The following is a 25,794-nucleotide window of genomic DNA, read 5'->3' as shown; positions in this document are numbered from 1 at the left end:
ACATATCTGAAGTGTCATGATAACAGTTCCTGTTTACTCAGGGTGTCCAGCCTTAAACATACACCCCACAGCCGCTGTGCCGGCATGCAGGGTGACCTCTACGGGAGAGGGACTCGGACAGGTGGGGGTTTCGGCAGGGGAATAAGGGGGTGCTAATCTGAGGCCTCAAAGAGACAGGGACACACTGCAGCCTGTCAACAGCAATCGAGCAAGACACCAGGATTCATGCCCCCCAGCACACACATACACATCATAGCCAAACCCAAGCCCTCAGAGGGACAAGGACGAGGCTATTTCAGAGCACGGGAAGCTCCACTCCTTGAAACTGGAGCAGGACTTAAGCATGCTTTATGAGGTGTAACATACCTCCCAGAGGGAAGCAGGAGGTCAGGTCTGAGTAATAACAAAATAGCTGTCGGCATTAACAAACATAGCCAAGGTCACCCCAAAACACACAGAAACACACAACTGATTAAGCAGGATTAATCATCTGTTATGTGTGGTTTGCTGTTGGTGTGCCTTCCGATTTTGCGTTATCAAAGCTTGATCACGATATAGACTAGACTTGTAGAAGAATCTGCAAGTACTTGCCAGTGCAAAAGTCGCTGCCAAAGTGTTGCTGCATGTTCTGTTCTCAGTGTTTAAGGGTGTTCTGAGTGGCTGCTTACCTTGCCCAAGTTAAAAGAGCCCATACTGTACCTGAAGGTGCAGTCATATTAACAGCATTTCTGTGAAATTTTGCAGCCAAAAAGGCCCAACGTCAAGTTGCTCTTTTTTCCCCCCACTTTTGACTGTGGGGATTCCCAGGTAAAAGACTAGCAAATTTCATCAAACAACAAGTGTGACTGCACCTTTAGATATTTTGATCTCTATATGTTGAAATACCTTTCAAGCACCACTAAATATAAAGCATAATTCAACTTTAGGTGAATGCTAGGTGGGACCACAGAGACTTCACAGAAGGCTGGTATGGCTCTTGTCTTCTGCCTAGGCTTCGCACCCGGCTCTCCAGCGGTACCCTTAGAGCCCACACTTAAATTGATACACCATCTGTCTGTGTGAGTGTTTCTGACCTTGAGCAGGTGCGGGTTTACTTCAGAGGGAGCCATAAAGTTACAGCTACTTAGCAATGCAACTGTATACTGTATTACACAGTTCATTTAGCTGCACCTCTAACGCTGACGCAGACAGATATTAAACGAGTTGGGAAAAGGAGAATTGGAGGGAACGAGGCACCAGGAAAAAAAAAAAAAAAAAAGATTAAAAGAGGCTACAGTGATAAATTAGATTATGATTTTATGTTTCCATAGCCACTGTACTGTATGGTGGTGTATTATGACAACAGAAAAAGATTGGGGTGAGGGGGGCCCATAGAGCTGAAAGACAAGTCATTTGACTATGGCTCAGAAATGAGAGCGGAGATGGCTCGTCTTAAAACACATGCCGGCCGACACATCTGAGAGTAAACATACAGAAGGCACAGAGCCTCTGACATCGGAGTACAGTGATGTTTTGCCAGCATGGGTTTTCTGAGTAAACCTTCTCAGACCTGAACAGTTTTTACAATAAATGACACTTCTTTGCATAGTATATTAAAACAATATTATCTTTTAAAGTCTTTTAAGGGAGAAAAGCTGTTAATGTGCCAATTTAACTAGGCCTCTAATGTCTAACAAACTAAATTTCATAATGTGGTCCATATAGAGTTAAGCATACTGTAATGGTCAATGATTCATTTTTAAAAAGCACAGTAAGTGATTTACACATTAATTCAGTAAACCAATAACTGATTCCACCAGTGATTCATTAGAATCACTTTAACAGATTTAATAAAAGAACCAGCTCACAAGAGTCTTTTGGTAGTGAATCCGACGTTCAAAAGCTGGGGGTCTGTTAAAAATGCTAACTTGGTGATAAAGAAGTTGTTTGAAACATAATGTCTTTACTGTCTCTTCTGATCAGTTTAACACATTATTGATGAATAAAATTATCAATTTATTATTTAAAAAATGTATTAAAAAAAATAAGAATAATTGTTCTGACCCCAAACCTTTGAACGATAGCACGTGTGTGTTTTTAATATGCCATCGAAGATGCAAAATAAAGTCTTATTTATTTTTTTACCCAAGATGGGTTTTTTTTGGGTCCCCATCCCATTTAGCTCATTACATTCAATTTACACTGCAAGCTAATCAAGGAGTAAAAATGTCACATTTTTAGCCATGGCGCTGTCTCTAAATAGCAGTGTAGGAAACACTAAACACACAGACAGCACTAACTCTTCTGTAAATGTTTTTGACATTCTGTACTTTTGTCCGGCGGGCCAACAGTGCCCCATTTAGCCTTTTCTCAGCTCCCTGTCTGACTACGGGCAGAAGTGACAAAAGTGGACTGTAATTACAAGGCTCAGTGAATTAGCGGCTTTGTCAGAGCAAAAGCCGCCCTTTAGTAAGACGGAAAAGGGGACCGGACCCTCTCCGTCGCATGCCTGGGGACACATCTGGAGCGTGACATGATAAAGAGTCAGCAGAGGGTCATTATGGAGCCTACCATCAGAAAACGAATGCCTCTGTCACGCACATCGGAGCAAAAACGCCTGACTAATTGTTCTTCCTTGACGCATCAGTAAACACTCTTTATTTTTTCACTTAGTTGCTTTTTTTAATGTTACTAATGAACTGCATTCGTTCTCCATTTAAATTTGCAGTAATGTAAAGTGAAAGACAACATGCCATTAATAAATGAGAATAAATAAGCTAATATTAAAACCTACTTTTCATTACCTAATTACATGCTGATGGATTAAATTAAGTCTCAGTGTTTTTTAATATTCAATTTAACAGTTTAATTTGGAAATACATCACTTTATGGACGTAAAGTCATTCCAAATGCATATTAATCCAAATTGACTCCAATAAGCACTTAATGGAAGGTGATACCAAGCAGTGCATCCTAATGTTAAAATGGTGTTAAAATACCACCCATGAACTGAAGCAACTGGCTCGGATCGCAGTGACTGACAGGACAGAAGAGTTTGGCCCTGTCTACCCATAAGGCCCTCATCTTTTTTCACCAATATAGAGGTGTGTGTTTTTAATGTTTTCATTTATCTCTTCCCAACCATTTCAAGCGGGCGGCGGAATGGTTATAGAGAAAAAAAGTCTATGGCTGCTCTCGTAAACAGTTCATTCCTCCTGCCCCGTGGTGCCATTTGCTCGCCGGGGGCATCTGGTCTTCTGTTGGCTTCGGTGCACATCATAGCAGGCATTTTAAGCCCTGGAGTGGTACAGAAACCTTGTAAAAGAAAGTATCTGGTGACGATTGTTTTGAAAAGCATCCTGCTGAAAAGCATTTTGAAGATGACAGTCCTCTGCCTGAAATAGCAACAGCAACACTGCACTGTCAGGGTGAAATACATCCGCTGTCATCTCTCTATCCTCTGACCAGAGGATCTTAAACACACACACAGAGGTAGATTTAAACCACAGAAGGATGTGCAAAAATTAATTGCCCTCATAGCATGCAAACATATTTTTAGGGAGATGACTGCATAAAGTCATCTCTCTGACAATGTGCAAATCATTATCTAAAGGATGTAACAACAGCAAACGCACAAAGACAACAGTACAATGACAGTCAATAAATAAACATTTATGCAACACAGGTGCACACACATTCTGTATAGGCCTTGTGAAAGCAAACGGGGCAGATCACATGGGGTCTGAGCTCTAAGGGGTAAAATATCGCTGCAAATCCTCTCTCTGATTTAATACGACCGCCTGAAATCACTTCAGCGGCCAGCCTGGCATTTAGAACTGGAGGTAAAAATATCCCACTAAAAAGAGCACAGCGTCCCCTTCCCAAACCCCAACATAATACCTCTGATCAATATTTCCCTACAAAATTTATTAGATCTTGTTTCTGAATTATGAGCTTGAGCTGACACATACATTTACACACTGATGTGCTCTATTTTCTCATACGGCACAAATAAACTCGACACGAGCTACAAGACCTTTACATCAGTGGGGGGCAGTGTGAGAACATTTTTGGCCGGTTGACAGCAGGGTTATTATAGTCAACTAAAACTGAAAGCTTTAAAAAAAAAAATTACTTGAAATAAAATTAAAGTTAACTAAAATAAAATATATAACTAAATTAAACTATAACCTTAAATTAAATTTAAAGAGAAGTTTAAATATATTTGAAATTAATTTCAGCTAATAGCCAAGTGAACATTCTATTTTCATTTAGTTTAACTTGTACTCAAATTGATGAAAGAAATAAAATTAATAAACTCACTCTCTCTCTCTCCATATATATATATATATATATATATATATATATATATAGACATATCTCTCTCTCTATATATATATATATATATATATATATATATATATATATAAAAACACACACACATAAAAAAGTAGAAGTGTTAAGATTTTTTTTTTACCGGGTTAAATTTAATTTTTAGAAAATCTTAAAATGAATATTTATTTTTCAAACTGTACATTCAAATGTTGAGATGCATAAATTCACCTATTAAAATTCATCTATTAAAATTTAGTTTGTAGTGTTTTATTTAATTTATTTATGGGTTATCAGCCATAATATTAATATAATTATTGGCCAGTAATATAACTGTATTGGACAGAATTAAACATTTTTTGATATACATAAATATATATACCGGTACTATACTACTGTCAAAATAAATTAAAAATAAAACACTAAATTATTAACAACAACAATAATTGTTATTTTTTCCCTAAATAGGCACAAAATAAGTATGATGGATAATGTTTATTTTAATGAATAGTTTTTGTTCTAATTGACTTCAGAATCAACAAGCAGTTCTGTTTTATTCCCAGAGGAGACTGTGGTGTATGTAACATAACACTATGTTCTACAGTTTACTGAATTACATCATTGGAAAATTGAGTGACACCTCAACACATGCAGGGTGACATGATTCTTTCCACCTATTCATTAACAACAGTAATACCAGTATCTCAATGAAAGATGACCATTACGTTAGAGCTAAACTGAAGCGCTTCAGTAAGCTGAACTGGGAAACAGGCAGCAAACGTGTGTTGTTAAATCAAACACAACATTAAAAGAGTCCGCAGAAGGCATTAGTTAAGAATAACACCTCACTCACGATGCCGGCCTAAATTAAAAGGTGCAAAGCTCTTGAAGGAACTTGTTTGAGGAACGTGAAGCTACGCGAAGCTGACTGCATCTCGTGCCCAAATCCAAAAATATGCTTCGGGCCCTGTGACTATTTGTTAAGTCCAGTGATATCAGGAGCAAATCCCCAACCAAAAGACCACAGGGTCAAACGATGCATGCAACAATGCCTACAACGGGGGAGGAGGGCACTCACATCTTATTCTGGGAAGGTTAAAAATGACCGTTGTGATTCGGACAACTGGACGTGTCGTCTGAGAGAGCAGCAAGGAAACAATGTTTACTCAAATGACACCTAACTCACCATGACAGCCCGTCTTGTCTCACCAACAGCCGCTCGAGATCTGAAGAATTCAAGGCACAAGGACATGGCATCCATGACAGCATAATTTGTTTTGTTTTACCTTTTTAACTCGTCTACACTAGGTAAAAAGGGGTCTGGGGCTTGGCGGCAAGGCGGGGTGAGAGGTCAGGCTAACTAACGTTCCAGAACCATCAGCAGTCCGTTGCGACAGAAGTTGTAAACATCACTCGATTAACCCCAGACCCAAACCCCCTCCCCTTCTCCACAGCTGAAGCTCCGCTTTTCACACTGGCCGCCGCACAAAGAGCTGAAAATAAAATTTAGGCACATCAATCAGGACGGACCCCTCAACATGAAACCCTAAACGCCTTTTCCATGGCATGCATCTCATACCAGGGGAGTACAGGGTTCGCACCAGAACAAATGTTTCCCTGGAAAGGTCAAGGGCCACAGAACGTCACTTCACAAGTGCTAGTAAAGGCTAACTACTAACTGGCCTGCAGGGGGATTTCCCCAAATTGTCATACAGCAAAATGAGCTAAATCACAACGGCTTAAGCTAGTTTTAATAAATTCTGTAAATCTGAATCTGTAGTCATGTTTCACAGAAGAAATATAAATCATTTTGCTGACCCTGACTGTGTCTATAGATTACAAGCAAAAACACAAAGACACTCACAAATATCACTTTTAAGAACTTCTGCAGGGTATATAAATAAAATTAAATGGCAAACAATAAATATAAAACATCTTTTTCACAAACTAGTGAGGTGGTGTTGAGGTTCACAAAAAAGGGTGCTAGGTGAACCATAGAAAATATCACACACACACACACACACACTTAAACAATCATGATATATACATACACACATACATATACACACACATATATATACATACACGTGAACCAAAGAATATATATGTGTATATATATATATATATATATATATATATATATATATATATATATATATATATATACACATATACATATACATATATATATATATATATATACATATATACATACATACATACATATATATATATGTATATATATGTGTATGTGTAATTTTTTTATTTTTTGTGGGGAAAAAGAAAAAGCTTTTTATCTGCTCAGTCCCTCGCAGGGGGATCATGAAATTTATTAGGTATGATACCCCTGCTTTAAGAAACTGAACCTATTCCTTCACTCAAAGCAACCAGCAAATAAAGCTCAAATCTTCCTGCCATACAGCGCCTCTAGACTTCAACCCACTTTACCACACCTGCTGGCTGAATTTACACCCCTGTGGCAGGTTAGCACTAAGCTAGCTTCTCAGAAAGTATTAGTTAACTCTATTAAAAGCAGAGCGCCTGTAATTCTTATCCCAAAACAATGATGGTGCAGACAGCAGACCATCCATCAGAAGACCTGACTGACACACCACCTGACTGACAGGATTTAGTGTTTGACGATCGTAAAACCCAATTGTCAAATTAGACAACGGTTACGATCCACGTTTTGCGTGTCTGGCACCAACGGAAGACATGAAAAGAAAATTGGCTCTTTGACTTCTTGCCCTCTTATAAGTTTGAAGCGGCACATCGTGCAGAGAATCCCTCAGACACTGGTGCCAAACAGCCATCCTCTCCATCACAGCTCTGAGAACCGGCATATTTCAACAAGCTGAGAATCACCGGGGGCTTGTCCAGATCCCCTTACCGTAGGCCAATCAGGAAAGACGAGAAGCTCAGGAGGGCATCCGAACAGGGGCCAAATCAAGCATCTTTATCGCTATGGAAAAAATTACATCCGCAACACCAAAGCCTATCGCTAACACTGTTCTCCACAGATAAAGAAGGCCCTCAATCATATAAATGGCAACTGAATACAGGAGCATTCAAATCACGCCACTAATGTCAGGGTCAACGTAACGCAAGTACGTGTGAGTATTTGTTGCTACCCCCCCCCCCTTTTATTTCCCATGGATCTCTACCAAAACATCTTAGAGTATAGTTTAGCATCATGCTCGTTGACAGTGGAGAATATGTATCACAATAAGACTAATCAAAGTAATTAATGTTGTTGAGTCAATCTGGGCTCGTAGAAATGAAGAATCACATTATTAATATCGTCAGACTCCAGTGAAGTGGTTTAAATACTGCAAAACTGAATTTTCAAATGCAAAAATCAACGTTTCAAGCATTCCTTTTTTTCCCCTCACTGAATTTATTGGGTTTTTGGTAGCTCCTCTTGTAACAAATGAGGCAGTGAAAACCTGTGTTGAATGCTGGGGCTAATGCAAAGAGATTGTAATTATTGGTCCCCCCCCACCACATTTCAAACAATGCCCCACAATGCCCAGCGGCCCTGTGGAAGAAGGGAGAGGGGTATGAGCGTGAATGTCGCCGTTTGTATAGTTACACCCTGGTGGGCTTTCAAAGTCTGGTCTCATTAAAGTCAAGAGCAAGTAGCCGGCAATCATGCCAAGGAGGTGGCATAAAAGGAACAAGAGATCAAGTCAAATTGGTTAAAGCACAAAAGAGAACAGAGGCTCATGAGGAGGCGAGTGAAATCAGAGCCAGAGGCCTGAGGAGCAGCTCACATGGACACACGGTTATGGATGGGTTTAGACTGCCCTCTAGTGGCAGTAACTGTAATTGCACCTGTGGTTAATGGACAAGATATGTAACATAACAAGGTATACTTCATGTAAATCTATTTCAACTATCTATTTTTAACATTTAAACTAACTAAATATTGCATAATTATTTTACATCTGGTTTTATGATCTCATATTGAGAAACAAGGTGAACACTTGTATAAAAAAAAAGTCATACCACAGCATTGTTATTGTTAACTAAAACTCAAACTATTACAAATTATTTTTAATTAACATAAGGCTAAGATAAAATAGATAGTATATTTAGACAAATTAATTGAATTTTTGCTTATTTAGTTTTCAAATATCAGATTTAAAGTCGTCTGTATGCTTATATAATCTAAATGTTGACAAAAACAGCTTTAAAAAAATGCATGCATTTGCAATTTACAGCCTCTTACAGCAATATGGACTCAGAAAAAAACAACAACTAAAAACAATGTTTTAGATACAATGTAAAAGATACAAGACATTAAAAAGGGGGGACTCAAGGTCTTTGTTACATTCCATTTAAAAAGAGCAGATCGAAACAGAATGTTAAATACAGGATTGTGTACTGTTACATACCTCTCTTCCTTTATGAGTGACCAATGCAGCCAAAGGCTTGGCGTAAAAGCGACTGAAGGAAAAGCCAAGGCATCCATACATGCTGTTAGCTGTCAGCTTCAGGGCCTTCTGCCTGATATCATACTAAGAGAAAAGATCCATCAAGGCTTGCTTGCAGTGTTTTAAAACAAAAATATGATATTAGCAGAGCTAGAAAAAAAAAACCTGCCAAACTGACAGCCTGTTACACACACACACAATGTTTTAAAATGGTACAGCTTTTTAAATATCTGAAAGCACACTCTTAACATCAGTCAGTCAAGCATTATAATATGATATGATAATCAAGTTTTATTTAATGATAGATCTTTAGCAATTAGAATTAAAACCCGGTAACCATGTATGAATGCATATTAGTCATTTTAACTGAACTTAGGACTGGAGGTGGTGCTTTTTTGGTCATTCAGTGTTTCTGTAAAAAAAACTTTTTATAAAAAAAACTATAATAATAATAATACTACAAATTCTTCTTCTAAGAACAATATGAAATGCACTAAGGATTAATAAGCTGCTGAATTCATGAATATAATCACACTGTCTGGGTTCGCTCAAACTAATTTGCTGAAATCAAAACAGGGCAGATAATAGGACAATAACTTATACTTAGCTTCCAACTCACACACTGGTGAGTAAAATCTGAGAATTTATTGGGCAGTGGCTAATATTAGACATCATTTAGTGAAGATTTAGTCGCATATGCGAGTGATTTACTTGCAATGTAGAGGGCTGTGTTATCAATACAGAAAGGCATTGAAGTCTTGCCTGGGATTGTACTTACTTGCAAGTATACATCGGGGTTGAGGTCCGCTTGCTTCATTAGCAGTTTGACCTGTCGTCGACGCTCCACCAGTTTTCGAATTTCTTTGGGAAGAATGCCCATCTCCAGACTCTGATCTGGCAACTCGGGAATCTCATCGTCATCCTCCTGTAATCGTGGAAGTAGTTTAGGGCATGCTAAAAATACATAATCATACCCATGCAGGCGAAGCCGACAACCCCCAACGCACCTCAGTTTTCTTGCGTGCATTGGTCGCTCCTCTCTCAACAGTAGTAAAGCAGATGTTGAACTCCTGGATGATGGAGGGGTACAAACTGTTGAAGTCCAACAGGAGAATGAACTTATCATAGAAACCTGATGGAAGAAGATAAAATAGATCATTTGGGAGGCACAAACATAAAATGCAAACAGTGATATGCACAAGGACATTGTCACTCACCAACTTTCGGGTCCAGCACCAGACCTCCAGCATATGCTGCCTTCTTCCTTGTTTTGTTGGACTTGCCCTTCCCTGAGTCAATATCCTCATCCTCACCCTGAGAACAGAATTAAAATAAGAAAAAGTTCAGGAGTAGTATAAGTTAAGGTTTAATGGTGTGATAGATGCAATAATGGAGGAAGGAATCTGATACCATATCTTGCTGTGGCTTCTTGAAGAATTGTTTGTCTGGAACTATGAAGTTCTTCTCGTGGAAAGCATGGAGCAGTAGGTACTCATTCCTCTCAGATCGCCCTCCCATCAGAGTACGAGACTGTGAGAGAACAAGCATTAAAAGAGAAAAGCATGACATGCATGCATCATTAATAAATGAATTGTATGTTTTATCATTCATGTGTTTTATACTAATTGTAATACAAGAATCAAGCTAGGATGAGGTTTGCATGGGTGTAGTTTGTCAAGATATCTTACCATGACGTTACCGGCAATGTTAGTTATCTGCAATGCTAGCGGCAACACATTCAGCTCGCACATGATTTGCAGAATTAGCTTGGCATCCATCCAGGTAAGCTCCAAAAGGTAGAGTAAGTGCGGGGAATCACTATTGAAAAGGAGAGAAATAAACCGATAGAAAAATGTAAATACTGCCGCAAACATTCTGGATGAGGATCTGAAGCAAGGACTCAAGTTCAACCACACAGGTGGCAACTAACCTGTAGAAGTTCCTGATGTTCTCTGGTGGCACCACCACCCTCTCTGTCTTAAGGATCTGGGCAGCCAGCTCAGTCAGGTGATAACTCTTACAGCGGATCAGTTCTTTGGCAGAGATCTCAACATCACAAACCAGGCGTCCACAAGTGGCACTCTTCTCAGCAAAGCCACTGCGACCCTGAGATAAGAAAAAAAAAAAAAAAGTTGCACAAATGGATTAAAACATAATAAAAATCATAATCTCATGAGACTTCCAGTCCTTATAGAATTTGTCGCACCCCCAATTTGGGCATGTTGACTCTTCTTAGACGGCCGATCTTTGACCAGTGAGGCACTTTGCACACACTGATTCTCTGCAGGAGCACTTCAAGGTCAAATCCAAAGATGTCATGCCCCTACAGCATCAAAAGGGAGATGTGATCAAATTAGAAAAAATAAATGAAATGCACCAGCAACACAACAGGTGAAGCCCAGGTGAATGCATGCATTTGAACTCACAACTAACACATCTGGATCGATCTTATGCATCTTGGCCAAGAAGAAGCCCAGAAGTGCACGCTCTGTACCAGCAATCTCCACTATACCGTTCTGAGTCAAATCCACAGACAAAAACAGCAGGGGTTTATTAAATGCATTATATAATATATAATCATAATTCCAAAATAAAGCAAGCTTTATCTGATAGATATGAACAAAATACCTTTTTTCTAACCGCATCTTTAAAGTCATATGGAAAGATACAGTCGTTGGGCTTGCTCACCACTGCAACAGAAAATAATTAGTTACACAAGTCAAAAATAAGCTGTGATATTAATAAAATGACTCGGTTTAAATTTAAACCTTATAATGCACTATAAACTAAATATTTTTGCATTCCGGGTCAGTCAATTTTGGCATTGGATTTTATTTAATAACAAAAAAATGTATCTGATAAACAACTTCTCTTTAATGACTGCAAACTTTCTATACTTAATTAAAAAAAAAAAAGAGAAATTCTTTAAAAATTTCAATTTCACCGTACATGAAGTATAGCAAAACCAATGTAATGCAAGAAATAACTATTGATACTTGAGAAACTTAATTTGAATATATAGTAACATGAAATCTATAATAACATTTGTAAGTCAAATAACTGATAATAACCAAATACATAAAATCTACACATTCTTTTTCTAATAAAACATCAAAACAACAAATATTACTCTAGAACGTTTTCAAACAAGGTGGATTAATATTACTTGCATAGACTTTCACTTTTAAGATGAAAAGATAATCAATTTTTTCATTCTGCAATGGTTCAATATCAATAGGTAACAGCAGTCCACAGAAATGTCCACTTTTTCAAACCTCCATTAATTTTCAAATTTATACTATTTGGTCTTTTGTCATCCTTCTCAAATGTAGTTTATTTGATCAACTTTGTTTATCACATACATTTGCAGTCTGTTTATAGTATGTTTGCGCATGCATACTCCTATTTAGCAAGACAATTCAGTCCCAAATGTGTCTGAGTGGGAAAAACTCATAACTCACAGATACATTAAATATATTAAATAATCTAGTCTGCTTTAAATTACCTAAATGTGTTATAAGGCTTAAAACAAGACAGTTTTGGACTTTATTTTGAAGGTATTACTCTCACATGCATATTAAAATGCAGTGATGGAACTCACCACAGAAATGGGTCTGGAAAGGGGGCCGTGGTGGAGCTTTGTCCAGAGGAAATTTATGATGAATGAGGGCAGCGAGAGAAACAATCTGCTCAAGGCAAGACACAAGCAAAGGAAGTGACAATGAACCCCTTTAAAGCCATACTGCAGCTGAGCTATGACTTAATGGGGAATGATTCAATAATCAGTCATCAGAGACCTGCAGACAGGTCAGTGGTATCAGAGCCAGATTTTACCTCATTCTGGTGAGTCTTTGGGTTCTGCACAGTCTTAAGGCTTATAGACATGACGACCAGTGGAGGAGGCGACAGGTCTTTAACTACTGAGATCAGGTCAATCTTCTGTGCAACAGCCTCCACCTTAGACCAGCTAATAGGCTGATTGCTCAACTCTAGAGGGCACAGTGAGAGTGGACACAGTTAATGATTAAAGTATCTGGACAATTATCAAGTTTTACCAGAAATACTTACAGGAATTACAGAGCAATGGTATGTTTGTATATTTTTAAAGAAAGACTCACGAGGGGTCTTCACATCAAGCCAGCAAGGCCCCCGGATCTTCCTGTTAAGGAGGAAGTGTTCTAAACTAGAGGTGTTGCTTCCAAAGACATGGGAAAATGTAGAACCCTTCAACTCCGATGGTAAAGGAGGAAGTTCAGCCTATAGAAACACAATATACACATCACAAAAAATGTCTCAGACACCAAGATTCCAGGAAGTTTCTCTAAAATAGACATGACTGTTTTGAGTGTATAAGTGAGAGATGTCTACTCACAGAGTATTTGACTTCAAGGTACTCGCACTGTGAGGGGATATCTGGGATTTCAAAGGCGTAGCTCTTTGTCACTGGCTGTTGGTACAGGGGAAGTACAGTACAACTTCATATTTGTAGCACCAAAGTCACATAAAACAGAAATGATAGGTATTAGCAATTACTTTGGACTTAAACTTCATGATTTTGAACTTCTCAGACAGACTGTTGAACTCCTGATACACATCCATCATTCCTACTGGACTGTCTGTCTGCTCGCCAGTTGCCAGATTCACTTTCTAAAATCACAGCAACACAATTAAAAAAAAAGTGAATTACAGGTGCATGTTTTGTATATGCACGTCAACTAAAAGGTGGTCTTACATGTTCTCTGGGAAGGAGATACATCGTCCTCTCAATATTTCTTACAGCAACACAACAGCTGACATGTGCTTTAGCTGACTCAATCCAGACTTTTCCAAACAGGTACACCACACCTATAGAGAAAAACACAAATAAACTATACAACGGCACTTTTAAGGTTATTAAATCATTGCAAATATGTAGAAATAAGAAGGAAAACTTGGGCAAATTGGGCATTTGAAGTCAAGCATTTGATGTGATTATATAACCATCAATTATGGGTCAAAGAAAAGAGCTAAAACTATTAGAATGGATTTGTATGCACATGTATTATGCAAAAATCATGGAGGAGGAGATGCTCACCAGGTTGGTTGTACTGGTCTTCAAAAGCATCCAACCAGTAGAAGCGGAAGACCATATCTCCGTCAGGTCCCTCCACCAGCGGGAGTTGGCTGGAGTCCACCTGCACTTCCACAGGAGCCTCGTTTGGATCCCCCTCCTCAATCTTCTCCCAGCCCATGCCACCACCCAGTCCAGATCTGAGGAGCGCAAACAAGATGGTTATAGCAGAAAACAGCCTTCTCTGTAGGAGGACTGTCACATTAATTCATACATAGACAATTCTTAATTCAAAGCCTGTGTGTTGCAGACTTACATTAACATCTCATCCTGTGGCTCAGTCTTGGGCTCCATGTTAACAGTGGAGGTGGTCTCAAGCTCCGCCTTCACTTTCACTGGCTCCTCCTCAACGTTCTCTACCTCCATGAGCTCATCAAAGTCCATCTCATCAAACTCAATCGCCTCTTCTAAATGCACATTTAAATTACAATTAAAAACAATAAATTTTTTAAGAAATTGCACACAAAGTCTGTAGGAAGGAAGGAGGGGAGATATACCTTCAGGCTCCTCTGCCTGGGGCTTCTTTATCTGTGTAGCAGCTGGTTTACTAGGTTGAATGTGAGCAGAGGAGCTGGGTGAAGGTTCAGCTCGAGGAACCCGCGTCACCACAGGTCTGGGCTTCGACATTTGGACTCCAGGTGACTCCTGAGAGATAAACAAAGGGTTTTAATAGAGAAATAACAGAGTTTTTTATATACTAATCCAACACCATGTAAATAAGTCTAATGTATCTTCTCAAAAGATAAAAAAAATTTATCTGATTCTCACTAAGGTTGGACTTATGTGATCAAAAAAACATAAAAATAGTAATATTGCAATTTATAATGACTACCTTTGGCACCTGTGGTTTGACTGAAAATGGATTCATAGGCGATCCCAGTGTTTTCTTCTTCTTCAAAGTAATGACTGGTGGTGGAGTGAGCAAAACTGGTTTCTGTGAAACATTCAGATGGTACTGTGGTCATATACCTGATATACTGTAGTACAAACACTGTAGATAGAAAGCACCTACAAGATGCCTGTATTAAAAGTAGACAGTTATTGATTTGATACAAAAGGTCATAAAAATTCACCTCAGAGTGCAGGTCCTGCAGAATATCTCCCAGCAGATCATCTTGAGACAAATCCACATGTTTCTATAATGCAAACATGGTAAAGACAATTCTATTATACCTCTCTGACCTTTATTGCAGATGCCAAATAACGACAGAACATTCCTTTATATTTAAGTGCAGGTTCATTAAATGAATCTGTGAATTAAACATTTACATAAAGGCCTGCGTTATGCAAAAATACCAAACTGGGAAAAAAGTGGCAAACTGACTCATACCTCAGCAGGTTTCTTCACATTGCTATTCATGAACATGCTTTTAATGCTGTTGGGTTTACTGACAGACACTTTTTTCCCATTCTTTTTCGAATCCCCTCCTTTTCCACCTTGTTTACCTGTTTACAGTTAAATAGAGAGCAGAAATAACTGGTAAAGACACTTCAGGGAAAAATGCTTAATATTGCAAACAGACAGAAAATAAAAAGAACTTACTTTTAGAATCCTTCTCCAATGCGTCATCATCCAAATCTTCATCAAAGATTTCTCTGCCATCCTCCACATACCCTGTCCCATCTGTCAAAGACAACAGACATTCAGCTGGTGCCCATTTAAGCACTGAGGTCAGTAGAAGTATGAAAATCTGACTGACCATCATCAATGATCCAATCATCATCCTGTCTCTCCCGCACCATTTTCGAGTACTGCTCTTCATCCACCTCCTCGTAGACGCTGGTGAGCTCCTCCACCTGATCAGAACACAATGTCAAAACACTGGAACAACACACAAGATGTGTACATCAAGAAAACACCAAAAGCAGGCATGCGACTCACCTCGTATTTAACCTTCTCTCCCTTCTTGGCTCGTTTCAGTTGCTCTAAAGCCGACTTGCGTCCAACTTTCTCTTTTTTCTCCCGCCTGGAACGTGAAGTGGCAATGCCACATGTGTCGGAGGCATCTATAGGACAAAGAAACGTGCTTCAATAAAATCAAACTGCATTAAGTTTAAACAAACTATATAGAAAACTGTAAAATGACAGGTCAAGAGTGACACATGAAATTAAAATGGAAGATTATAAACAAATCACTGTTAGAATTTTCCAGCAAAAACTATTACAGAGTTACATCACATATGCTGTATAATTTGGTTATTATTAAAAATTATATATATATTATTATTATTATTATTATTATAAACACTAAGTATTGTTTTAATTTCTTTAAGAGACATAATACAAAAAATACTATAATTCAAATAATGTCTGATAATGTTTTTATTGGCATATATACAAATATATTTCTAAAAACAAAACTATTTGTGCAGATTTCAAATAAGAAACCAAAACAATTAACCACTGATTTTACAGCTAAGAAGGCTCGATGTAAAAATATTTATTTAAAATATGTTAATGCAAATGTATAAAGATTCAGGTCATAGTTTATTCCATACAGGAAATAGCTACAAACCGATCATTTAATAAGTATTTGTGTCAGTTATGAAAGCGTAACGTTACAAAGTGAAACATTCGGTCGACGTCATTGTTGACACCACGTTAGATTTAAATTCCAAGACTGAAGCATCATAATTACTCAACAAAATCATATTACAATTCACGTATTTGCATAAACGCATATTTTAGCGATTGATGCAGGTAACCTTATATTAGTTCATTATATTTCATATTATATTCGCGCCGTCTGTACAGGCACCCACTAAGATGCCTGTCTGAATTAACTGCATTAATATTCTGTAAACTAATAAACACTGAACACCGTAAACACGCTCACCACAATCTCCACCGTCCATGTCTTTATCAGGATTTGAGACAGGAGCCATTAATATAAATTAGTGCCTGATATGAGGTAAAATTTCAGTCGTCTTCAGAAGCGCCGAGCCAAAACAAGAGATTCCGCGCCAAAGTGTCTTCCCGGCGAAACTCGAGCAGCGGATATGACGACATCAGCAGCAGCCGTCCAATCTGAACCAGTTCAGTGATCCGAGTTGTTTAAACAAACCTGATTCAGTTTGTTTTTAGACCACATATTACTTTACCAAGGTTTGAGACTTTGTTTTTTTTCTGATTCTGATTCTGATTCTGATTCTAATAGGAAAAATGTTTTTTAGTCATTATTACAGTTACGAATCACTTTATCTGTATAATACGAAAAATAATTCTGCATTTCATGGAACATATGGAACAATGGAGTGTCATAAACATAACCAACACAAGTAGAAAACACAATCAGTTTAATACACGACAGTAAAACAAATGTGAATATGAACTAAATATGAAATAATAATAAATAATAACACTAAATAACATTAAACAATTTTCCATTTAAAAGTCTCCATTTAAAAGTTACATTTGTTGTTGATCTGTATAAATGTAACCATTTTTGTCGATCTACTACCTCTATGAATGTTATTGTCCTTCAAAGAAATGTTAAATAATCCTAACATATTCACGTAGAAGTGAAAAATATTAATATATATTTAATATTTGATCGTAAGTATCGAACGAAACGTCCCATAGCTTTAAAACACATAAGTTCAGTTCATCTATAAAACGCACATATTCTCGGAGTGAATCACTGAACCGTGTTTGGATGAATCGTATCTCCGAACACTCAAGGTAACTTCTGGCATGAGGCCATTTTTATCGTTTCTAAAAACAAAAGTTTCGACTCTGGTGGGACTCGAACCCACAACCTTTGAATGACCTCATTCATCAACCTAGAAGTCCAATGCGCTATCCATTGCGCCACAGAGCCGATGGGACGTCCTGCGACTGTATCGGTACTCGTTCATACCTCCGAAGTTTTAGTAGACTACTTTAATCTTGTCATGATAATACATAGACACTATTATATTAGATATTATTGTTTTTCTAAAACTTCATGCTTAAAAACATATTACATTTTTATTTGCTTAAATATTTTCGTCTTTGTTTCCTTTTTTAAGTATGTTGCCAGGTCTTTTATTTTGAAATAAGGTACTTCCGCTTTCGGCAGCACATGTTGGGAAACCACGTTGTGTCATCAGAACCAAAATGGCTTCGTGCAGCGTTGAAGACGTGCTCGCTAAAGCCGAAAGAGACGAGGCTGAAAAACTAAAAGGTATTACAGTAAGCAAAGAGTTAGACCTTGAATTCGACCCGGGTAATTTGCTTGCGTTTGATAAGAACCGGATAGATACTCGGGAATTTAAAGACAGCAAACGGGAAGACTTTCTCCGCTCATTGGCGAGAGATAACACTCAGCTCCTCATCAACGAGATTTGGAAACTTCCAACAGAAAGAGTTGAAGAAGTCATCGTCGCCAAGCTGCCAGATCCAACCACTCTATTACCCCGGGAAAAACCTGCTCCAAAACCAAAGCCTCCTACAAAATGGGAACAGTTTGCCAAGCTGAAAGGCATTCAGAAGAAAAAGAAGACCAACTTGGTTTGGGATGAAGTCCATAAGGAATGGAAGAGGCGATGGGGATACAAACGTGCCAAAGATGACACCAAGGAATGGTTGATCGAGGTCCCAGTGAATGCAGATCCCAATGAGGACCAGTTTGCTAAAAGGAATAAAGCCAAGAAAGAGCGCGTGGCCAGGAACGAGTACAACAGACTCAAGAACATCGCCAGAGCTCAGAAGATCAAGGTGCCCGGCATGGGCCTCGCACCCACCCCCCAGCAGTCCAAAGCAGAGCTGGCACAAGCTGTCAATATCGCCAAGATCTCCACGGCCTCTGTTGGTAAATTCCAGGATAACCTGCCCAAGGAGAAAACGCCTAAAAATACTGGGAAAAAGAGAAAGTTCCAGCCTCTTATTGGCGACTTTAGTAGCGAGAAACAAAAACAGCTGGATTTACTGAAAGTGATGGACAGTAAGAAGCCACGACTCGACATCACCAAAGCTGTGAATAAGCAAATGAGGGAAGAGGATATGGAATCGAGGAAAAAGAACAAGAAAGACTTTGGAAAGAAGGGACAGAGGGGAAAGATGTCTGGTAAAGGAAAAGGAAAGGCTGGTGGAAAGGGAAAGGGTCCCAAAGGCAAAGGACGGAAACCTCAGATGAAGCAAGGAAAGAGATAATATCTTCAGCAGTGTGGGCTTCTTATGTATTAGTAAAATCCTATATATATTGTATACGTGATTTTGAACTGTCATGTCTTTCAGTGCTTTGGTGCTGGTTTGATTCTATACAATATGTGGTTGCACTCTGGTGTTCAGACTTTTACAGTGTTTATAAATAACATGGATGCAGTGCTGGGCTGAAAATAATTGGGACTCTGTTTTCTACACGAATGTTTGATTTAATATTGCCACCTGTTATTTACATGAGTGATTTCACAATAAATTCAAATCATCTCTGTTATGTCGTCTGTTCTTGGTTAAATTTTAGATGGATTATGTGTCATATTTTACTCAAAAAGAAAAACGGAAATTAAAAACAAACTCTACATAATATGAGCTGCAATGCAATAATAAGAATAATTTAGTTTGAATACAATTTTTTTTTTAAAGAAATCTTATTACTACTCGATACACTAACATTAGCTTTCTTTATGTATAAATAATTAAATTATTAATAAATGGAATTAATGTCAGATAGTTGGTATTGAACAATGCTGCCATCTAGAGGTACATTTATGTAATACATCTAAACGTTTAATTGATGTAGTTCAACATTTTTTTATTAATGTAAACTAAAAAAAAAGTAAAAAATGATAAAGTACTAATAAATGTACTACAGTGACGTTGCATATAACCATGCAAGATTTGGCCATGTTATCTGAAATTACCCCTAAACATTTGTTTGGATTTGTCATTCTTGATAGATTAGTCAAGTGTGTTACTATATTTAATGTGAATTCAATTACCTTAAATACTCTCACCCATCCACTGAGTGAGAAACAAGACACCATATGTTCAAAATATTGATGCGTCTGCAGAGTTGGTGGCTCTTTCTAAACAAATTAATAACCATTTCATGAGTTGATGGATGGTGTTTGACCACTGAAACCATCTCAGATCAGCTGGGGGCTTCGGGAGGGGAAGGGCCCATCTGTTGACTGCTGTCAGGTTTGTTAAGCATCATTAATCAAACAATCACAATACGAATACCCCACGCCAGTGGACAGAAATATAGGGCACACTTTATGTCAAAATCAATTAGCAGTGCTGTGCTGGGAATGCAGGGTGTTCACTGATACACCATGTGAGATTAAGATACAAATGTTGTAATGGGCTCAAAACCACCAGTTGATGTTATATACTGAATCGATCTATTTAATACTCTACTCAAAATATAAGTGTAATTTCACAAACATGCTGAAATGCAACAGCTCATTTATTTAGTCATATATTTATATGGAGAGTTTGAAGTTTTTTTTTTTTTTTTTTACAAAGTAATCTTTACAATTGAATATTTATTTATTTCTGAGCTATCACATATGTAATTCAGAATCTGTCCACTAGATGGTGGTAACACACAGTGACGAGCTGAGACTCAGTGAGGGTGACGTCATTGATGCTCTCAAGGCATGAGGTGGTACGCGCGCGAGTCATGACAAACATATGTGACCATAGAGAACAAAACCATTCATTTTTTATTTATACATCATCTGAAAGCTGAATAAATAAGCTTTCCATTGATGTATGGTTTGTTACGACAATATTTGCTGAGAAATCTGAGGGTGCAAAAAAACTAAATAAAAATAGAAATTGAGAAGATCGCCTTTAAAGTTGTTCAAATTCATTCTTAGTTATGCATATTACTAATCAAAAAATCAGTTTTGAAATATTTACGGTAGGAAATTAAAAAAAGATCTTAATGGAACATGATATTTACTTAATATCCTAATGATTTTTGGAAAAATCTATCATTTTGACCCACACAATGTATTGTTGGCTATTGCTACAGATATACCCGTGTGATTTATGACTGGTTTTGGGGTTATATATAAGCTCAGACAGTGACACAAAAGCAACATTTCATATGCTATATTCCTTCTGCAGCACATTTGTTATACAAAGTGGAGCATTTTAGGACAGCATGAAAATAATCTGATTGTCTTTGTGATTTAGCTTTTGTTTATATTTCTAGAAGGATGAGTTCATGGCTGAGGCTTACGGCTTAAGTTCAAACCAGGCCGGGACTATAGTGATCCTGGGGGAGGGCGTTGGGGTGAGTTTGTCATCATACATAATGAGTCTGCAAATTACAGATCTTTACGCCCGTCGACCCCCACCGACACATGGGCAGCTGCTCCCCCTCCCAGCATCACACTCCCTAAACAGGTGGCTCATTGCTCATTAGCTAACAATGCACACAGATAGAACACCAGGCTTGATCAATTCTTACACAATGGACCCTCCCTGATGGCTTGTATGAATTTTATACTGCCAGTCAAAATTTTGGAATAAAGATTTTTTTTTTGTTGAAAAAAGTGTCTTATTCACACCAATGCTGCATTTATTTGAAGAAAATGCAGTTTAAAAATAGTGAATATCATGACATTTTATTACCATTTAAAAAACCTGTTTTCTATTTTAATTTATTTTACAATGAAAAGCATTCTGATGGCAAAGCTGTATTTTCTGCAGCCATATCTCAGTGTCATATAAAAATTATTGCTGAATTGGTGCACAATTATTATCAACTATTGGTGCTGATTTATTAATAATAGTTCCTCTGCTATCAATATTACAAACAGTTGTGCTGCTACATATTACAATAAAAAGAAATATTATAAATGATAATTTTTTTTCTGGATTCTTTAATGAATATAAAAATTGAAAAGAACAGCACTTATTTAAAAAAATATATTTAAAGACCCATATATATATATATAGATATTTAGCAGCAAAAACTTTTCAACATTGATCATAATAAGAAATGTTTCAAATAAGCATATTACAATGATTTCTAAAGGATCATGTGACACTGAAGACTGGAGTAAAGGCTTAGCGAGCTTTGCCTTACTGGAATACAATTTTTTTTTTAAATCTTAAAAATTATTAAAATATATTAAAGACATAAAATACATTATAATAGAAAACAATTCTTTTAAATGTAAGAATGTTTTACTGTTTTACTGTAAGTTACTGTTTTTACTATACTTTTAATCAAATAAATGCAGTTTTATAAGAGACTTTTTTCAAAAACATTTAAAAATCGTAATTATTCCCAACTTTTAAACGGAAGTGTATAAATTGAGTAGGAAACATGTTTATATACAGTTCTTAATTCGATAGAAAGCCTTTTCATGCCATTTCTCAACCAATAAAACAACGCTGCCAGTGCAATTTCACACTTTTCACCAGTGTGAATTCCTATGTGGTGACTCTCTGGGTTCGAGGGGCTTGTGGAGACCCTGTTTTGAGCGGTCAAGGTGTGGCAGATTAAACCTCGCTGTGGTCCTTTGATTGCTGATGGTCCCGGACCAGTGCTGAACAGCCTGTCACTTGTCTCCCCTCGTCAAAGCGCTGGAATCTGGGTCATCGGGAATAAACAGGGCCTTTGTGCTTGTTGTTTCCTCTTTGTGTTCCCCAGCAGAGGCAGGCTACAAGTCCCCTGGGGGGGACGATATGGAGGAGGGCGCTTTCCTGGCGCTCAGGCGTGAGGCCCAGGCACACAGCTCTCCCAACTTGTTTCAGAGGATCTTGTCCAAGCACTGAAGTAATAGCCACTGCCAGGGGCCACCAATGGGGTTTTTGAGGATGAATGAATGACTCTTCCTTTACAAAAGGCATAGGAGAAGTAGTACAGTAGCTGTTTTAGATTGGGTATGCGTATTCTTATCAACCCCATGATACTGTATTGTTATTCTAATAAACTCTTATTTCTATGCATTGGTTAATTTGTATATTTTTGTGTGCTTTTATATATTGGCTAAAATAAATTCTCTATTGCTGTAAGTAAAATTTAAGAACTAAAAAAAATATTTTTTTCTTCCCTTGTTGCTGTTCAGTGGCACAGAAAAAGTGGGATCAGTAAACATGTCAAACTAGTCACCCACTAACATTTTAATGTAACAACAATAATTATCTTCCCATGGACCAGTCTGGCTGCTTTTCTAGAACAGCCGCCAAATCCAATCCCTGTACTTTAGTTTGAAATGGAGTGCTCATCATGCACGCCATATATTATAAGATTATCTTTTTGCTATACTGTTTCCTTTGAATCAGCCCTAGTAACTGACTTCTCTCACTTTTTAGCTTAATAAGACGCCTTGGCCATCTGCTACGCTTGGCTTACTGGTCACAATGACTTCAGCTTTCTCCTGGACCCTTATGCAGGGCTCTTACAGAACCTTATTAACCCTAATCCACTGATGCAGTGACTGTTGATGTCATATTGATGTGCTAATGCACTTCAGAACTTTCAAAATTCCTTACTTTATTTCTTACAATTGTGTTGTTATATCTCATAATTTTTAGTTATCTTGTAATTCTGAATTCTCAGTATTGTTTATATCTTGTTTGTTAGTATCTTGCAATCCTTACTTTTTTTTAAGAATCACAAAATGCATTTTGTGAACATAATGTGATTTTGTGCACTAATATGAAATTTAATGTTATCTCAGAATTTAGAGAACAAAATTCAGAATTGTGAGATATAGACTAAAAGACAGAACTGTGAGAAAATTCTTAGAAAAAAAAAATCTGACCTTGAAGAAACTTGCAATTCTAAGAAGAAAAAAATGAGATGTAATATCAGCATTTAAAGAAAAAAGTCAGAATTGTCAGGTTTAAATTAGGAGAGAAAAAAAACAAGATGAAATTCAAAATAAATTTTGTATTGCAAGAAATGTGTCAACCTCGCAATTCTGAGAAAGAATAAATTTCAACGTTAACTCAAAATTATGATATAATGTGGGAATTGTTAGAAATAAAGTCAGAATTGTAAAATAAAGTCACAATAACCTTTTTTATCTTTTTATTTTGTGACAGAAACGGCCTTCCATACTAAACTGTGTGTGCAGCAGAATCATTCATACTTACACTGTATATGAAGCACAGCACACTATAGGCCTCTGTTTGAGTTTGGTGGCAGCCTGGGCCCCTTTTGCTCTTGAAACTCAAAAATCAACCATTTAAATGAGCTTATTTATAGCTCAAGGTTTTACCGTATAGCTATGTGCCTGGACAGCTCAGTGTCCAAACTCTCAGCAGTCAGCCAGTCATAACCAGTGGAAAGACTGACCTATATTAATATGCACCTTTGGCAGTGGAGCACCACGCCTGGGTTTCCCGCCTGAACTGTGGGTGCTTGCCAGATGACTGGGTCTGTCACTGCTGCGATAGCCTACCATCTGCTGTCTACTGCACACAATGGCAGGCAATGTGCACACAGACCCAAGGGAGGGGCTTCACGGGATGGCTCTGTACAACATGCTGCACTGGGACACCTCTAAACAAACACACACACACACACACACACACACACACACACACACACACACACACACACACACACACACACACACACACACACATATATATACATGCAAAGTGTGCATGGTGCTAGTCCCACTCGTGAGATTATATATAAGATCATTATTGCATTTAAATTTTAGTAAAATTTAAGGAAATTTTGGAAAAAGAGTAACCAGTATTCATTCAGGGTGGTGTGCATACAGTTTTTCATAAAATAGCTACTTTGTCATATCTCTGTCAGTAAGGATACTAATTTACGTTTGATGGACCTAGTTTGCCCAAATTTCTTTCATCCTTTACTCACCCTCATGTGGTTTCAAACCTAAATGAGGCATAAAAGATATTTGACGAAATATCTCTGTTCTTTTGTCCATACAATGGATAACCAAATCGGTTTGGTGACCAACATTATTTAGAAGAAAGTCAGGCAAGAGTTTTGGAACAACATGAGAGTGAGTAAAATGTTAGAATTTTCACTTTTGGGTGAACTATCCCTTTAAGTACATAAAAAATGGCATAATTTTGTGCAGGACATGACTTAAAATTGCAAAACAGCCAGTGAGTCAAATGTTGATTCAGGAAATTCAGTGAATTCATTCAGTGAAGGATTCGCCAAGCAGGAACTCGTAAGTTTGCCGGGCTTTTTGAGTGATTAATTAAAAGAACTGACTCAAAAGAGTTATTTGTTCGTGATTCGACCGGGATTGAGTGAGCTGTGTTATTGATTCACTAAAAAGAACCACTTCATAAGAGTTGTTTGCTTGCAAATCGGAGCACTTTTGTTTTCTTGTCATTATTTATATATGTATTGTATACTCATTAATAAAGACAGAAAATTCACATTGACTCTGGTAATTATGAAAAATAGTAGATCATTTTTTTGTAAAAATTTTGTCGCTGAAGATTCACAAAGAGGTTCAGTTAGCTACTTAGTTTCCATGACTTTTTCACTCGTTTGTTATTACTGGATACTGATTTTTAAAGGTCAGTATTCTCGATATAAATTAATTAATTAATATAATATATAAATAAATTATAATATACAGTCATGTGAAAAAGTTAGGACACCCTCTTGAATTCCATGGTTCCATCAGGACATAATAAAAAAAATATCTGGTCCTTGACAGGTCTTACAATTTGGAAAATAAAACTTCAGATGAACAACAGCACGGCATATTGCACCGTGCCGTTGTTTATTTAACAAAAATAAAGCCAAAATGGAAAAGCCATGTATGACAAAATTAGGACACCCAATGATTCAATTGATTGCAGATCCACTTTTAGCAGTAATAATTTGAAGTAATAATTCTCATATCATTTTGGAGGAATTTTGGCCCACAACATTGCTCCAGTTTATATTCAAGTTTATGCTCAGCTCTCGCCACAGAATTTCATTCAGGATGAGGTCTGGACTTTGACTGAGCTATTGAAAAACCTTGATTCTTTTCTTTTCA

General features: G+C 37.5%; 2 protein-coding genes and 1 non-coding gene across 3 annotated transcripts in view; 1 reads left to right on the top strand and 2 right to left on the bottom strand.

Annotated features, from left to right (window-relative positions):
- The window catches only part of LOC109067596 (DNA polymerase alpha catalytic subunit-like), a 47,600-nt gene extending 30,717 nt beyond the window's left edge, over positions 1-16,883 (bottom strand). Inside the window, exons 1-26 of the mRNA XM_042751705.1 lie at positions 16,695-16,883; positions 15,740-15,864; positions 15,558-15,654; positions 15,401-15,481; positions 15,188-15,303; positions 14,931-14,993; positions 14,690-14,791; positions 14,355-14,502; positions 14,114-14,264; positions 13,822-13,997; positions 13,480-13,592; positions 13,281-13,394; positions 13,120-13,194; positions 12,866-13,004; positions 12,582-12,736; positions 12,349-12,433; positions 11,376-11,437; positions 11,174-11,263; positions 10,954-11,070; positions 10,678-10,853; positions 10,436-10,565; positions 10,158-10,277; positions 9,965-10,061; positions 9,755-9,879; positions 9,526-9,672; positions 8,709-8,831 (exon numbers count right to left, since the gene is read on the bottom strand). Of these exons, the coding sequence (XP_042607639.1) occupies positions 8,709-8,831; positions 9,526-9,672; positions 9,755-9,879; positions 9,965-10,061; positions 10,158-10,277; positions 10,436-10,565; positions 10,678-10,853; positions 10,954-11,070; positions 11,174-11,263; positions 11,376-11,437; positions 12,349-12,433; positions 12,582-12,736; positions 12,866-13,004; positions 13,120-13,194; positions 13,281-13,394; positions 13,480-13,592; positions 13,822-13,997; positions 14,114-14,264; positions 14,355-14,502; positions 14,690-14,791; positions 14,931-14,993; positions 15,188-15,303; positions 15,401-15,481; positions 15,558-15,654; positions 15,740-15,864; positions 16,695-16,743 (2,976 nt within the window). The 5' untranslated portion in view covers positions 16,744-16,883. The remainder of the gene's footprint in view (positions 1-8,708; positions 8,832-9,525; positions 9,673-9,754; positions 9,880-9,964; positions 10,062-10,157; positions 10,278-10,435; positions 10,566-10,677; positions 10,854-10,953; positions 11,071-11,173; positions 11,264-11,375; positions 11,438-12,348; positions 12,434-12,581; positions 12,737-12,865; positions 13,005-13,119; positions 13,195-13,280; positions 13,395-13,479; positions 13,593-13,821; positions 13,998-14,113; positions 14,265-14,354; positions 14,503-14,689; positions 14,792-14,930; positions 14,994-15,187; positions 15,304-15,400; positions 15,482-15,557; positions 15,655-15,739; positions 15,865-16,694) is intronic.
- Positions 16,884-17,588: 705 nt separating this feature from the next.
- trnar-ucu lies at positions 17,589-17,678 on the bottom strand. Its single transcript is given in 2 exon segments — positions 17,589-17,624; positions 17,642-17,678. It is a non-coding gene; the product is annotated as a tRNA-Arg (tRNA).
- A 225-nt stretch (positions 17,679-17,903) lies between these two features.
- On the top strand, positions 17,904-19,274 carry rrs1 (ribosome biogenesis regulator 1 homolog). Its single transcript, XM_019084517.2, has one exon. It carries the CDS (start codon positions 17,957-17,959, stop codon positions 18,989-18,991), a length of 1,035 nt encoding a protein of 344 aa, XP_018940062.1. The 5' UTR covers positions 17,904-17,956; the 3' UTR covers positions 18,992-19,274.
- Positions 19,275-25,794: the final 6,520 nt, after the last annotated feature.

This window comes from Cyprinus carpio, chromosome B24 (assembly GCF_018340385.1).
Source record: "Cyprinus carpio isolate SPL01 chromosome B24, ASM1834038v1, whole genome shotgun sequence".
Taxonomy (NCBI): domain Eukaryota; kingdom Metazoa; phylum Chordata; class Actinopteri; order Cypriniformes; family Cyprinidae; genus Cyprinus; species Cyprinus carpio.
The sequence above is the reverse complement of the archived record's forward strand: the minus strand, read 5'-3'. Positions and strand labels throughout refer to the sequence as shown.

Excerpts from the sequence above, each read along its gene's own strand:
- rrs1 (XM_019084517.2), top strand. The coding sequence starts at position 17,957 with ATGGCTTCGTGCAGCGTTGAAGACGTGCTCGCTAAAGCCGAAAGAGAC.